Source organism: Macaca thibetana, chromosome 2 (assembly GCF_024542745.1).
Source record: "Macaca thibetana thibetana isolate TM-01 chromosome 2, ASM2454274v1, whole genome shotgun sequence".
In the NCBI taxonomy this organism is placed as follows: domain Eukaryota; kingdom Metazoa; phylum Chordata; class Mammalia; order Primates; family Cercopithecidae; genus Macaca; species Macaca thibetana.
In genome coordinates, this window is record NC_065579.1 from 95745620 (window position 1) to 95760859 (window position 15240).

Sequence of the window (15240 nt, forward strand, 5' to 3'; positions counted from 1 at the left end):
TCTCACATGCATGCTAAACCCTGGTCAATCACTCATGAAGCATTTGCATTGGCATGGAAACACATTTTCATGAAACAATTTTAATAGGATTCTCTGCAAAAGATAACTGCTTACAAGGTGTCCCATCCTAAAGAAAGAAAATGTCAAGCGAAAATGAATGGAAAGATTAATTACACACAATTATCACAAGGCAATTTTCAATTTGAAATTCAATTGTCTTTTTCTGTGGGAGTGCACAAATTTTTCCTAATAGGAGTTTACCAAGTGTTGGTACTCGCAGTCCAGTTTCGAAGAGGTACTAGTAAATCCTGCAGGAAAAAATATTTCAGTGGGAATTGACTAGAAGTTTACTTAAAGCCAAAGTTTTAAAGAATGTAAAAGTGTAGTGTGGTATAGCAGAAAAAAAACTGGGCCGAGTCCAGTTCTAAGCCTTGGCCTGCCTCAAACCAGCTGGAAAGCCTAAAGCAAAGCAAGAAAATAAGCTACTAGACCTTGGAAGAATCTTACAGACCTTTGTAGTTCAATCCTTTAATTTTTTAATTTTTAATTTTTTTGAATACATAAGAGGTGTATATATTTATGGAACATACGAGACGTTTTGATACAGGCATGCAATGCATAATAATCACATCAGGGGAAATGGGGGTATCCACCACCTCAAGTATTTATCCTTTGTGTCACAAATAATCCAATTATACTTTTTTTAAAATGTACAATTATTATTGACTATATTCACCCTGTTATCAAATACTAAGTCTTATCCATTCTTGCCCCCACCCATTAACCATCCCCACCTCCCCTCCAACCTCCCACTACCGTTCCCAGTCTCTGGTAACCACCCTTCTATTCTCTAGCTCCAAGAGCTCAATTGTTTTTCAATCCTTTAATTTTAAAGACAAAGCAATTGAATCTCTGAAAGGAATATAAAGAGGAGGGTCAGGACTTAAAAGTGCATCTTCCTTTCCTATTACCTCACAATTATTTACCTAAAAATCACATCAGGGCTTATAGAGTCAAAGGTGTAATTTTATACTTGATCTCAGTCAAAAGGCCAAGAGGAGATTCAAGGATATAACTTTAAACAGATACAATGTTTGCCCACACTGGAGTAACACTGTATAAACACTGGTCCCTGGAGCTGCATATTTGGTTGCCCTTAACACCTGTGGTAGGTCAGCTCTTACTCCTGAACAGCAAGTGATGAATAGACTATTCTGGAGCAAATGGGAATACCCCAACATAATGCATGCTGACCCTCAGGCCAGCAGCACTTTTTGGATCTAATAGAATTTTTCAGTTTTTGCAGCAGAAGGCTATCTCTAAAGAGGTGATAGTCATCTTACAGTCAGGGTTGAAATTTTAGGCCAAGAGCACCGTTTTCCAATAGAATATTCTAAGCAGGTAACTTAGAACTGCAAGCATGTACATTTATGATATGCTTAAAAATCAGCAGCAAAAGGCAACCTGGATCTTTGTCACTCACCCTGGAATTTGCAGAACTTGGTATTTTATGCATGATCACACTTCTGTTCCCAATTTCCATAACTGAAGGCAATCAGCTTTCCTTTTCTTAGACTCTACTTAGAAAATAACCATTATATTTGTTTACTCACTTTGGAACATTCAATAAGCTCATTTTTGGCACATAATGACACACGCTATACCATCTTGAAGAATTAATGGTTGCAACAGGATAAAATGATTCCAGGAATATTTCACCTCTCAAATAATCTTTTGTGTCTTTACTGGCATATTTTTATTAACTAGAATTAGAAGAAACTCTAGATACAAGCATAAAGTGAGCAGTATTAATGTAGGTCAATAAATTAATAAATTTGGGTCCAAAATGTTGTGCTAAACAATCACAGGAAATGTCGATTAAGGAGTCCTGTGGTGAGAAAAGGTTTGGAAGAAGGGATTAATAAACCCACAGACCCTACACATAAGTAGGGTATGTGCTGGACAAGCAGGAATAATAAGGAAATTCTAGAAGTCAAGAGACTGGCCAACTTGATCAAGGGAGAAAGTGACCATATATTGGCCAGTCTCCATTTCCAAAGTCCAGAAGGGCACTCTTGAGAGCTTAAATTAATTTCTTCAGTCAAGCTAGGTTGAGAGTTTCCCTAAGGGCCTTGAGACATCAGGTGCAACCCAACCTTCCTCTTCAGTATCTATTCTGGGACAAATACTTATGGGGTTCTTGGCTATACGCTGAGTGTTTAAGACCCATCTGAGAAGTACTATTTGTCATGTCCACTGTTTCTGCATCAAAGCACCAGCCCTACAAGTCCACAAGAGGCCCCCTGAACAATGGAATGAGGAAATGGGAAAGAGGGAAATGGAAGGCTTGGTGTTTTCGTATTTTTAACTGCTGTATCCCAATAAATGAGCTTCAGCTTTAAGGGTTTGTATGAAAAAGTGGCTTGATTAAATTTTCCTCATGAAAATCAAAGAGAAAACCAGAAATCAAAATGAGCGCTAAGAATGAAGGGACAGAGGAAGCGTGTAAGTGAGAAAGGCTAGGGAGAAAGGGAGGATGGAAAGGAAGGAAGAAGGAACAGATGGCTTTACCCATGAAGAAAACTGAGTCCAATGAGGCTAAGCTCAGAATATAACCCCAGTTCCACAGATGCTAGCTCCAAAGGCCTCCCCATCACAAGGCAGCTATTCACTTCAATCTGGAACTGGCATTTTTTGCTAAGAGTGAGTCGAAAGACCTGCTGACCCACGTGTTGGAGAGAAGTGCACAGACAGGGTAGCTCTGTCGCTGCACTTGAGTTTTCCTGGCATGACCCACGCCATTACCCACAGACATGGAGCAGAAAAGCAAGTGCAGTCTTTCCCTTTCACTCTCTCTAACTCCAGGCACTTCCAGTTGTTTCTCGACTCACGGAGCACATGTGTGAGGACTGCTTTCTTGTTGCCATACTCCCACCTGGCCACCCACTGAGAGTACACAGAGTAACGGTGTCACAGCCTCTTTTGCATGTGAATTTCGATGAGCTGCTAATGACTAGATGTGCCATCCCCTCAGGCTGACTGGCTGGTACAAAATCCTGCTGGTGTGCATGACAATGGGTAAGCAGCTGTCACAAGTTTGTATTTATAGGGGTAGAGCACAGAGCAGGTGCTGGTCTTTAGGAGACGTCCCTGAGCTTCAGGAATATCCATATACCATTGTGCACCATTCCGATTTCATTATTAGACAATCTTATTAGATAATCTTAGAATCTTGTCTCTAGGGGCACAGATAACAAGTTAAACCAATTTTTATTTTTTTTAAAAAAAAACCTGTTTGGGAGGCACAAGAAATCATCTATATATAGAAGTTAGGATAGTTTCACTTCCCCATACTATGTAGTTCAACACAACGTAGGCTCTACTACACCAGGGCTAGGGACACTCCCAAAGAGAAAAATGCCAACAGCAACTACTGTGAACCACGGCATCCAAATCATTGTCACCAGACCCATTAGGACAGAAAAAGAGGTAAAACTTTAGGTAGGTGGAAACATGGTGTTTAAAACCACACAGGTGAAAAGCCCCATCCTTACAGCAACTGAGAGCACCCAGTTGCATCACTGTGCATCAGCTGCCTCATCCAGGTGCCTGGCTGGGAGCCCAACCCGGAAGCAAGCAGCAGGGCAGGGCACTGCAGCTTCCAGATGCGCACATGGATGCCGAGAGAAAAGTGATCTTCTGAGGACTCAAGCTAACCTCCAAGGCCCTTTTCTGCCCTAACATTCTTTGATGCTAAACCCAATGCTCTGTTTTTCCAAATTACTCCCGGGAAAGACCACACAGGCAGAATATTTGAATCAAAGGTTAAATAATGTCAAATTTTAACAATTTCTAAGCTTTATGACTACATTCAAACAAAACAGTTCTGCACAATGTCCATTTTATTTGTGGATTAAGGCAAAGATCATTCAAATACCAGTTTTAGCACAAGACTGACATCCCCCATTCACCCTTTCCCAGAATATACACTCATCAATCCAAGAAAAATATAAAATTGTAACATATAGCAAGAAAAAAAAATTCTCAGAAGCATACCTTTCTTCAGTCCCGAAGGAATCCTATATACCAGAATCTAGCTAAGTTACCATAAAGTCCAACTTCATCACACAAATATTGGCCAGGGTAGGTGGGTGGGGAGGCAGGCAGAGAGTACGTTTACCTTCTCAATCATAGGGTTTTGCCACATAGAATGGAAAAAACAGAGGACCCATTTAGACACAATGAATGGATTATAGCTAAGCTCCAACATAAAAATAACAAGAGGTTTTAATGAGAATTTGTACACATCTAAAACACAAACATATATAAACACAGATCTACAATAAACCCTTTACAAAATAATATGTAAACAATTTGTTGGTTTTTCATCATTTTCAGTCTTCCCTGCTAACGTGTTTGTATCACAGAAAATGGACTATTTTGAAAAAAGTTTAAAAAATAATCTCGGCCGTGTGCGGTGGCTCAAGCCTGTAATCCCAGCACTTTGGGAGGCCGAGACAGGTGGATCACGAGGTCAGGAGATGAGACCATCCTGGCTAACACGGTGAAACCCCGTCTCTACTAAAAAATATAAAAAACTAGCCGGGCAAGGTGGTGGGCGCCTATAGTCCCAGCTACTCAGAAGGCTGAGGCAGGAGAATGGCGTGAACCCGGGAGGCAGAGCTTGCAGTGAGCTGAGATCCGGCCACTGCACTCCAGCCTGGGCGACAGAGCGAGACTCCATCTCAAAAAAAAAATAAATAATCTCCACTGCACACAATTGAACGTCATTTCTTTGACAATCTATATGAAGAACAGGCTAGGCCAAGCCCACCCCAGGTCCTTACACCAGTCCCAAATCTACACCCAGACATGAGCCATTTGGGAGTTCCCATCCAGGGCATGATAGGTCAGACAAACACAACAGGCTAAGGAGTGGTGCCATGTGCTAATCAAGGCATACCAGGAGAGAGGCCAGAGTGAGCTGAGAGGTTTTAGGAAGGAGATGCAAATGATCTGGGCCAGAAGAACCAGCAGACTCAGAGAGGTCATGAACTTGGAGAGAAGCACAGGCTGTGGCTGCACAGATGAGATCAGACAAAGGTCTTGCAGTTGAGTGAAATGGGAAGTGACAAAGGTACACTGAGGCTGATTACTCTGAGCACCTGGCTAGAACTTTTGCAATAAACACCTAATCTTAGTGATAGGGTTTAGCTGTGTCCCCACCCAAATCTCATCATGAATTGTAGCGCCCATGGGAGGGACCCAGTGGGAGATAACTGAATCATGGGAGTAATTTCCCCCATACTGTTTTCATGGTAGTGAATACTCATAAGATCTGATGGTTTTATAAGTGGAAACCCCTTTCGTTTGGTCCTCTGATTCTCTCTTGTCTGCTGTCATGTAAGACGTGCCTTTCGCCTTCTGCCATGATTGTGAAGCCTCCCCAGCCACGTGGAACTGTGAGTTCATTAAACCTCTTTTTCTTTATAAATTACCCAGTCTTGGGTATGTGTTTATCAGCAATGTGAAAATGGACTAATACACTTGGTTAATAAGTACCTAGGATATTAATTTCTTTTGAATTCAGAGGGATTAAAAACAAACTAGAAATACGCTGTCATTATAAATCAGATATATCACCTATATTATGTCTGCATAGAGCAGACAGAAGCAGAGGTGCATCAGCCTCTCGGTCAGTCCCATAGAGCCTATGCTGCCGCTTCCTGGAGCTCTTCAACTCATCTCTGAGGAGGCCTTCATCACCTTGCTTTCTGCTTTCACATGGCCCTGTGGGCCTCTGTGCATTGACTTCAGACTGAACCAAAATAACGAGGCTCTACCTCTCTGGTTGGAAAGGCCAGAACCCTCTCCCTAGTTACATCAAACCAGGGGGAAATATTTTCTGGAAGTTTTTAAAGCGTGTGGATTCTTAACTACTCCTATTTCTCAAGTGCTACAAAACATAAAAGGTTAGTACTACTACTGATTCTGTTATTGTCTACAAATGTGATTTAGCTGTATCTAATGCTTGAAGGCAAAGGGATAACTAGATGCATTCTTAAGAACCCTCAGAGCCTCTGCACTTTAGAGACATTCATCAATAAGTCTTACTTTTGTTTTCAACTTTAGAATCAAACTTCTTTTTTGTGAAAGCTCTTAGATAATGATATTTATGGCTTTCAGGAGATGGGGTGGGAGAGGGAATACATGAAATTCTGAATGTGAGGCATTGATATCAAACAGCAGAAATGAAAAAACATAGAACTATTAGCTATTTTTGTTTTTTAATGGAACTCACAGGCTTCTATATGCTCCCCAGAAATGCCTCAGAGCTGCAGTGTGGCAGGAAGCCTAAATGACGTCTCAGAAAAGATAATGGAGCTTTAATGATGGAAATAGTAAGAAAATTAAATCTAATCATGTTCCATTAAACATACTCTTAGCTCCCATTTTTACTAAATTATTTTATTATGAGTTTGCCTCTGTCTATTGAAATAACCTTTTACGGCAATTTGATTTGCAAGCATAAATAAGTCTCATTTATTTTCCATTATGAATCTCTGTGGGATTAATAAGAAGAGATGGATCATCTAAAATTTTACCCATTCTGCAATTGGGAAGTAACCATTCAGAGAGATAAATTCTTTGTTTTATATTTATATTTGTGAGGAAAGCATTATACCATAATTATAGTCTCATTTAACAGTAACATATCACCTGCCAGGGAGATGATGCTAGATCAGGAAGCTCCTTTTATACCAGCCTCTTGAAAGGGCAGCCAGAATCATGCACACCTTAGGTGCGGATCTGTCCTATGCTCCCAGTTACCTCACCTCCTCAGGCCGTGGCCTCCTCATGCTCATCCTACACTCCCACTCTTCGATGGACTTTTACCATGTTTGGAGTGCTTTGTTATAATTGACCAGAACTGCTCGACTGTTTGCTTCTAACAGAATGCTCTTGCAAAGCCATCTAGATGTGGATCCTAGGTATGGCATGGTGAATTGTAAACAATCATGCAATCTGTCAAAAGGCACACAGGGATGCAGCAGAGGAAGAGAGAAATGGCTGCAGCTCTGGTCTTTGCAGAGAACAGAAGCACCTGTCATATATGCAGATGGTGTTTTAAAGAATCTTTCCAAAACCTATTTGCTTCCAAAAAGTGTCATGATGAGAGAGCTATGAAGTCTAACTGAAATCACAATTCACTAATTAAATGGTTCTCTGGGCCAAATCTTGATTGAGGCTATTAGAAACTAGAGGACTTAATGAGGAAAACCTCTAATTTAAAAAGAATGGTATCAATGGGAGAAGAGATTGGGAGATTATACAAAGACCAGACATGAATCCAACCCTGTCTTCTAACTTTGTATTAAGATCTAAAGAGAGATAAATATTATAAAGGATAAATTAATGAATCTATTCTGAACTATGGATCATAACATTTAGTGAAGCTATAATAACTTTATTCTTTTGAGACGGTCTCACTCTGTCACCCAAGCTGGAGTGTGGTGGTATGAGCTCAGCTCTGTGCAACCTCCACCTCCCAGGCTCAAGTGACCCTCCCGCTTCAGCCTCCTGAGTAGCTGGTACCATAGATGCATGCCACCATACTCAGCTAATTAATTATTTACTTATTTAGTAGAGATGAGGTCTCACTATATTGCCCAGGCTGGTCTTCAGCCCCTGGACTGAAGTGATCCTCCTTCCTTGATCTCCCAAAGTGCTGGGATTACAGACAGGAGCCACCATGCCCGGCCGAGAAATAACTATTAATATGTACATACCAAACAACACAGCAATAATTTTCATAAACCAGGAGATATGGGAAGAAATATGCAAAAAACATACTAATAATAGGGTACTTTATTTACTTCCCTCAATCTAAGGCAGATGAAGGGGAAAAATTAGTAAAGATAAGATTTGAACAACATACTCAATAAGATATATATATATAATGTCAAATTCTAACTCATATAAACAGAATAACCAAGAACAATCTTCAAGTACACACAGGGAACTTATTAAAATTAACAATAGCTAACAATAACCACTCTGAAAAAGAAATTAAGAAAACATTTCCATTTACAATAGCATCAAAAAGAATAAAATATTTAGAAATAACCCTAACCAACGAGGCAAAAGACTTGTACGCTAAAAACTATAAAACACTGCCAAAAGAAATCAAAGATACAAAGCAATGGGAAGACATCCTGTGTTCATAGATCAAAACATGCAATACTGTTCAAATGTCCACACTACTCAAAGTGATCTACCAGATTGAATGCAATCTCTATAAAAATTCGAATGGCACATTTTTGTAGAAATAGAAAAAAAGTCCTAAAATTCATATGGATTCTCAAAAGACCTAAAAAAGCCAAAATAATCTTGAAAAAGATGTACAAACTTCTCCAAGTTTTCTCACACTCGCTGATATCAAAACATACTACAAAACAACAGTAATCAAGACAGTACAGAACTAGCATAAATACAGACATACAAACCAATGGAACAAAACAGAGAGCCCAGAAATAAACCTGTGCATATATGGTCACACAATCTTTGACAAGTTGCCAAGCTTACACAATAGGAAAATGAGACATTCTTTTCAACAAATGGCTGGAGAAAACTAGATGTCCACATGCAAACAAATGAAGTTGAACTTTTACCTTATACCACATACAAAAATAAACTAAAAATGGATTAAAGACATAAATGTAAGCTCTAAAACTATAACACTTCTAGAAGAAAACATAGGGGAAAGCTTCCAGACATTGGATTTGGCAATGATTTCTGTTATATGACACCAAAAACACAAGCAACAAAATAAAAAAACAGATAAATGAGACCGCATCAAATTTTAAAACTTCTATTCATCAAACGAAACAACCAACAGAGAGAAAAGACAAACTATGAAATGAGAGAAAATTTGTGCAAATCGTACATCTGATGAGGGGTTACTATCTGCACTGTATAAAAAACTCCTATATTTCAATAACAACAAAAAAATTAAAAATAGGCAAAGGACTTCAATAGACCATTCTCTAAAGATGAAATACAAATTGCCAACAAGCAGATGAAAAGATGCTCAGCATCACTAATTATAAGAGAAACGCAAATCAAAACCACAATGAGATATCAACTCATACCTATTAGGATGGCCACTATACATTAAAAAAAAAAAAATGGTGAGCACAGGCAGAAACTGTAACCCCTGTACACTGTTAGTGGGAATGTAAAATGGTGTAACCATTATGGAAAACAGTATGGAGGTTACTCGAAACATTTAAAGTAAAATTATCATTTGATCTAGCAATCACACTTCTGGGTATATATCCAAAAGAATTCAAAACAGGATCTCAATGAGATAATTGCCCATTCATGTTCACTTCTGCATTATTCACAGTAGCTAAGATATGGAATCAACTTGAGTGTCCATCAATGAATGGATAGGGAAAATATGTTCTATATGCACATTGAAATACTATTCTCTTTAAAAAAGAAGGAAGTGCTGTTATTTGCAACAACATGGATGAATCTCAAGGATATTATGCTAAGTGAAATAAGCCAGTCACAAAAAGAAAAATACTGTATGATTCCATTCCATGACGTCAAGTAGTCAAAATCCTAGAAGCAGAAAGTAGACAGGTGACTGCAAAGAGATTAAGGGAGGGAAGAGGGTCGAAAACAATGTTTAATGGAAACACAGTTTCAGTTTTACAAGACGAAACAAGTTCTAGAGATTCATTGTACAACAATGTGAATATACTTAATGTTAATAAACTTTACATTTAAAAATGGTTAAAATGGTAAATTTAATGTTATGTGGTTTTTGCCACAATAGAAAGCTACTAAGAAAAAAAGTGGTCACAGAATATGTTAAATGACTTATGAGAACGTAGTCTGTGAGAAGTACTGCAGGAAAAACTATTTTTGTTTCTTCAATATCAGAAAGAAAGAAAAAGAAGGAAAAGATGAAAAGAACTTTAAAAATGTACTATCAATGTGAACTTATTCAAATAAACTGTAAAAAATCATTTAAAAGACAATTGAAAATTTGAACATTGACTGGATATTTGATAGTATTAATAAATTATTAATTCTTAGGGGAAAAAAAACACGACACCACCAGCCATTTATTATCTTAGTTTCTGTAGGTCAGAATTTCAGGCAGGCTCAACTGGGTTCTTCACTTAGGGTCTCACAATACTAAAATCAAAGTGTCAGCTATAGGCAACACTCTTACCCAGAGACTCCATGGAAGAATCCTCTTCTGAGTTCATCCAGATTGCTAACAGAATTCAGTTTCTTGTGGCTGTAAGACTGAAGTGCCTGTTCTCTCACTGGCTGCTGGATGAAAACCACTCTCAACTCCTAAAAGCCACTCTCAGGTCCTTGCTCCATGGATCCTTCCATTCCAAACAGAATTCTCTGGCATTCACTCCTTCTCATATTTTGAGTATCTCTGATTTCCTATTCTGCAACCAGCTGAAGAAACTACTTTTCTTTGAAAAGCTCATGTCATGAGGTTAGGCCCACGTGCATAATCTCCCTATCCTAAGGTCAACTGATTAGTAATTTAATTAAGTCTGTAAACTCCCTTTTGGCATGTAGTGGGGATAGAGCTCCTGGGGGACATATTAGAATTCTGACAGCCACACTGATAAAATGCATTGAGGTTGAATTTGACTCCATGTAGATATATAGCTTTGAAATCCCAAGAAAGAGCTATTACCTTATAGGTAATCAGAAAAAAGCTGTGAAATATTTATTCGGTACCTTAGTTCCCTCAATTCCCAGTAGCCTTTATCTACTGGATTATAACTAGATAAAGTCACCTGAAGGCAAAGGCTAAATATTACCTATCTTGGTAGTCCTAGCCCCTACGACCTGGCACAATACCAGTGCTTAGTAATATTACTTTATGAATTGAAAACTGAAAACACCACGATGCTCTTGTAAGTGTTGTTCATGTCACAGATAAAAACTTTAAAATTAAATCCTTTAATATCAGTTAATTAGCACTTATAATTTTAGTATTTAATACAATTTCCTCCAGTTTTTTAGCTGAAGACAATTGAAAAGTGATCTTTTGTTATTTTCTTTATAACAGATGACAATATATGATGAACAAAAGATTAAAATGATTAGTTTAAATACAGCTTAAGTCAGGAGCACTAATGAGATCTGCCAAACTACACAAAGGAACTAGAAGTTCTTTTATCTAGAAGATTGCTGCTGAAATCAGGCTTTGGCCAGATCTAAGGACATCTGGGCAGACAGGCTTCAGGATGCCAGAGAAAGGTGCCACAATAGAACTGCAAACAAAAGAAGCAGGTGGTGAGGAAAAAACACACACAATGGCCTACACTAAAGGAGCAAAAAGCAGGAGAAATATACATACATAGAACATCTGACTGACAGTACATTTTATTTAACACATGATCCTTTGTAAAATGCAATTAAAATATACTTTTGGAACCTAAAAATATATACTTGCATACAAACTTGCCTATATAACTTGATTTTTCAAAATTACATTCAATTCACAGATAAAACGATTATGCTTTGATTTTTCAAATTTTCACAGAAAAATTATGACAAAAATCATAGTGTTTGAAGCTAAAAGAAACTGTGGGACTGAGTTCCCCACTCTGAACTGTTATCTGTGGGCAAGCTGAGGATCTGAGAAGAACAGGCAACCAAAGAGTGGCACGAGACACCCAGGTGTCCTGTCTGCTACCATTCTAGCCTGGCTGTACATCACACAACCTCTGCATCTACCAAACAGCAGGGCAAGTGCACAGACCCATTCTAATAACAAGACTTTATTCTCTAATGCATAAAGCATATTTTACAATGTGATTTATACCAGTAAACACAAATTATAATAATCTATGTTGATATATGAAATTTTAAAACACAAAAATTTAAGGTTACAGTTGATATATAGGGCATCCAGTCATTTAAATAAATTTAGGTATGACAGTCATATATTTTAAGCCATGGTAATAAAGAAAATATAAAATCAATGAAGTACTGAGTTCAGTATTTTTTAAGATGGTCCTAAGATCTCAATCGCTATTTCCATTTAGCAAGTTCTCATTGAGCAGTATGTGTCCAGTGCCAGCTAGTGTTGTTGATGTTCAGCCGCATGGTCCCTGCCTTGTGTTATTAACATTCTGGAAGGAGAATGAGACACGTCATAAAATGGATATTCTTGGACTTCACCTTCCAACCATGAGGGATTAAGAGGATCTGCAATTACCCTACCTCTGTCAAACACTAGAAAATTAGACAAATATTAAAAAAAAAAAAAAAAAGAAAAAACTTAGCACAGGACTATGATCTCTAAAAGAGAAAAAAATAAGTGAGGCGAACCTACCATTGACCAGGTGTTCTACTATGTGTCAGTTTTCAAACAGAGGCATAGTGAGCAGGAACCTATACAGAATCCAGCAATCTAGATAAGTTAAGGAGAAAGGAAATAGAGTTTGGAGATGCTAGCATTTAGGTAGTAGAATTCCAGAGAGAAGAAAGTTACAAAGAGAAAAAAACTTGGGAAATCTGTACAAAGGTTCCAGTGGATTTTTGAAATCAATCTGCATATGCACAGGAAAAAACACCACAGGCCAGGCCAAAAAAAAAAAAAAAAATCCTAAGAAATGAGTTACTAGGTAAGAGTAAAAGAAACAATTCCCAGAGCTCACACAAGGCCAGGGAATCACTGCAGTTCTCACCAGCCAGACCACAGAGGCCACGTTGAATATATAGTGACTTTCGTAAAACTAATTCAGAATGGCAATGCCTTATTAACAGAACAGTCTTACTCCTAAAATAAAGGAACTTCTAAATATGCCTTTAAAGAGCTTTAAAGCAAACCCCTAAAAAGTTAAAATAATCTAAAAGTAACTTTATTGCCTACCAGAAAAAAAACCAACACTCTTTAGAAAAATCGACATGACAGACTCAATGCAAAATTTACAATGTCAGAAATGAAATATTGCTAGACAAAAGAAGAAATGCAAAAATAGGACTCATAAAAAGAAAAATCAACCAAAAATATCAAGACCCAGAAATGACAGAAATAGTCCAAGTTCAAACAAAAAAGCTAAAATTTCTATTGTAAAGACACACGATAAGCTCAAGAGTGTAGAGAAAAATGAATATAATGGGATAAAGAGATGTTTCAAACAACCAAATGCAAGTTTTTTGTTTTTGGTTTTGAGATGGAGTCTCGCTCTGTTGCCCAGGCTGGAATGAGGTGGGCACGAACTCGGCTCACTGCAAGCTCTGCCTCCTGGATTCATACCATTCTCCTGCCTCAGCCTCCCGAGTAGCTGGGACTACAGGCACCCACCGCCACGCCCGGCTAATTTTTTGTATTTTTAGTAGAGATGGGGTTTCACCATGTTAGCCAGGATGGTCTCGATCTCCTGACCTCGTGATCTACCCACCTCGGCCTCCCAAAGTGCTGAGATTACAGCCATGAGCCACCGCACCCGGCCCCCAAATGCAAGTTTTAAAAATAAAAAAGAAGGGCCTGGCGCGGTGGCTCACACCTGTAATCCCAGCACTTAGGGAGGGTGAGGCAGGTGGATCACCTGAGGCCAGGAGTTCAAGAGCAGCCTGACAAATATGGTAAAACCCTGTCTCTACTAAAAATACAAAAAAAAAAAAAAAAAAAAAAAAGCCAGGCATGGTGGCATGCGCCTGTAGTCCCAGCAACTCGGTTGGCTGAGACAGGAGAGTTGTTTAAACCTGGGAAGTGGAGGCTGCAGTGAGCCAAGATCACGCCACCGCACTCCAGCCTGGGCAACAGAGAGAGAGGGACTCTGTCTCAAACAAACAAACAAAAAAACCAAATACATCTAAAATACTAATTTCACTACATTGCATTACCAACAAATTAGACATAACAGACAAAAAGGCCAGTGAACTTGAAAACCTAGCAATAGAATATATCCACAACTAAGTACAGAAAAAAAAAAAACTCTGAAAAACAAAATAAACAGAGGCTCACTGTCTTATGGGATCATATCAAGTAGCCTAACATACATGTAATTGGAGGATAAAACAGGATAAGAGGAAAGGGGACAAAAAGCTTTTTGAAGAAATAATAGTTGAAGAATTTTTTATTTGAGGAAAATCATAATTCCACAGATTCGAGAGCTCAATAAACCACAGATGGATAAACAGTCACACACCCTCCACACACCGAGACTAATCATAATCAGATTGCTGACAACCAGAAACAAAAGGAAAATCTTAAAAGCAAAGGGAAAAAAAGATATTAGATAGAAAAGAACAAATATAAAAATGACAGCAGACTTATTAGTAACTGTGCAAGCCAGAAGACGCTGAAAAGCATCTTTGAAATATTAAAAGAAAAACTAATGAACGAAAAATTGTCCTCAGTGAATTTATCTTTCAAAGATGAAGGTGAAAAAAAAAACTTTTTCGGCAAACAAAAGTGGGAAGAATTATTTGCCAGTATTCCTGCATGGTAAAAAAAAGAAGTGGAGGGTAGGGAAAGTTTTTCAAATTTTTTTTAAAAGATAAAGATGAAAGTTGAATAGAGTCTAAATGAGATGATCAATCTTTTGGCTTCCCTGGGCCACACTGGAAGAATTGTCTTGGGCCACAAATAAAATACACTACTGATAACTGATGAGCAAAAACAAAAAAATAAAATTAAAAAATCCCATGTATAAATCTCATAATGTTTTAAGAAAGTTTACAAATTTGTGTTGGGGGCCACATTCAAAGCTGTCCTGGGCCACAGGTTGGACAAGCTGGATGTAGACAAAGGAATGAAGGTCTCCTAAGACAGTTAATATGAGTAAATATTTTTTAAACTTATTTTTACATTTACATTTCTTTAAAATAATTGGATAAGGTTAAAAATGATGTATGATTAGATTCATAACACATGTATAAGTAGAATGTGTTATGTGGCAACAAATATTTGGCCATAAGAATAAAGATAATTGTTCTATTTAGGCAGCCCCCATGTTGCACAGTTTATGTGAGACTATTAAAAAACAGCCATACCAGCTGAAACCATGCAAAGCCATCTCACTAATAATTAATAGATAAAAAATTACAATTGCTCCGTAATCTTTAAAATTTGTTGTCAAGGGACACTGGAGGATCATGACGGATGGCAGGCAGGACTAGACTGCAGCTCCCACTTGGATGGACACAGCAGCATGTGGAGTCCCGCATCGGGAACTT

General features: G+C 38.1%; 1 protein-coding gene across 7 annotated transcripts in view; it reads right to left on the reverse strand.

The window, feature by feature from the left end:
- Window positions 1-15240, reverse strand: part of ULK4 (unc-51 like kinase 4) — a 709752-nt gene that overhangs the window by 337078 nt on the left and 357434 nt on the right. Inside the window, exon 32 of one of the 7 annotated variants that reach the window (XM_050780352.1) lies at window positions 10087-11321. The exons of the other annotated variants lie outside the window; for them this stretch is intronic. Coding sequence (XP_050636309.1) covers window positions 11265-11321 — 57 coding nt within the window. The 3' untranslated portion in view covers window positions 10087-11264. Of the gene's footprint in view, window positions 1-10086; window positions 11322-15240 lie in introns of those variants that run through there. 7 annotated transcript variants of the gene reach the window in all.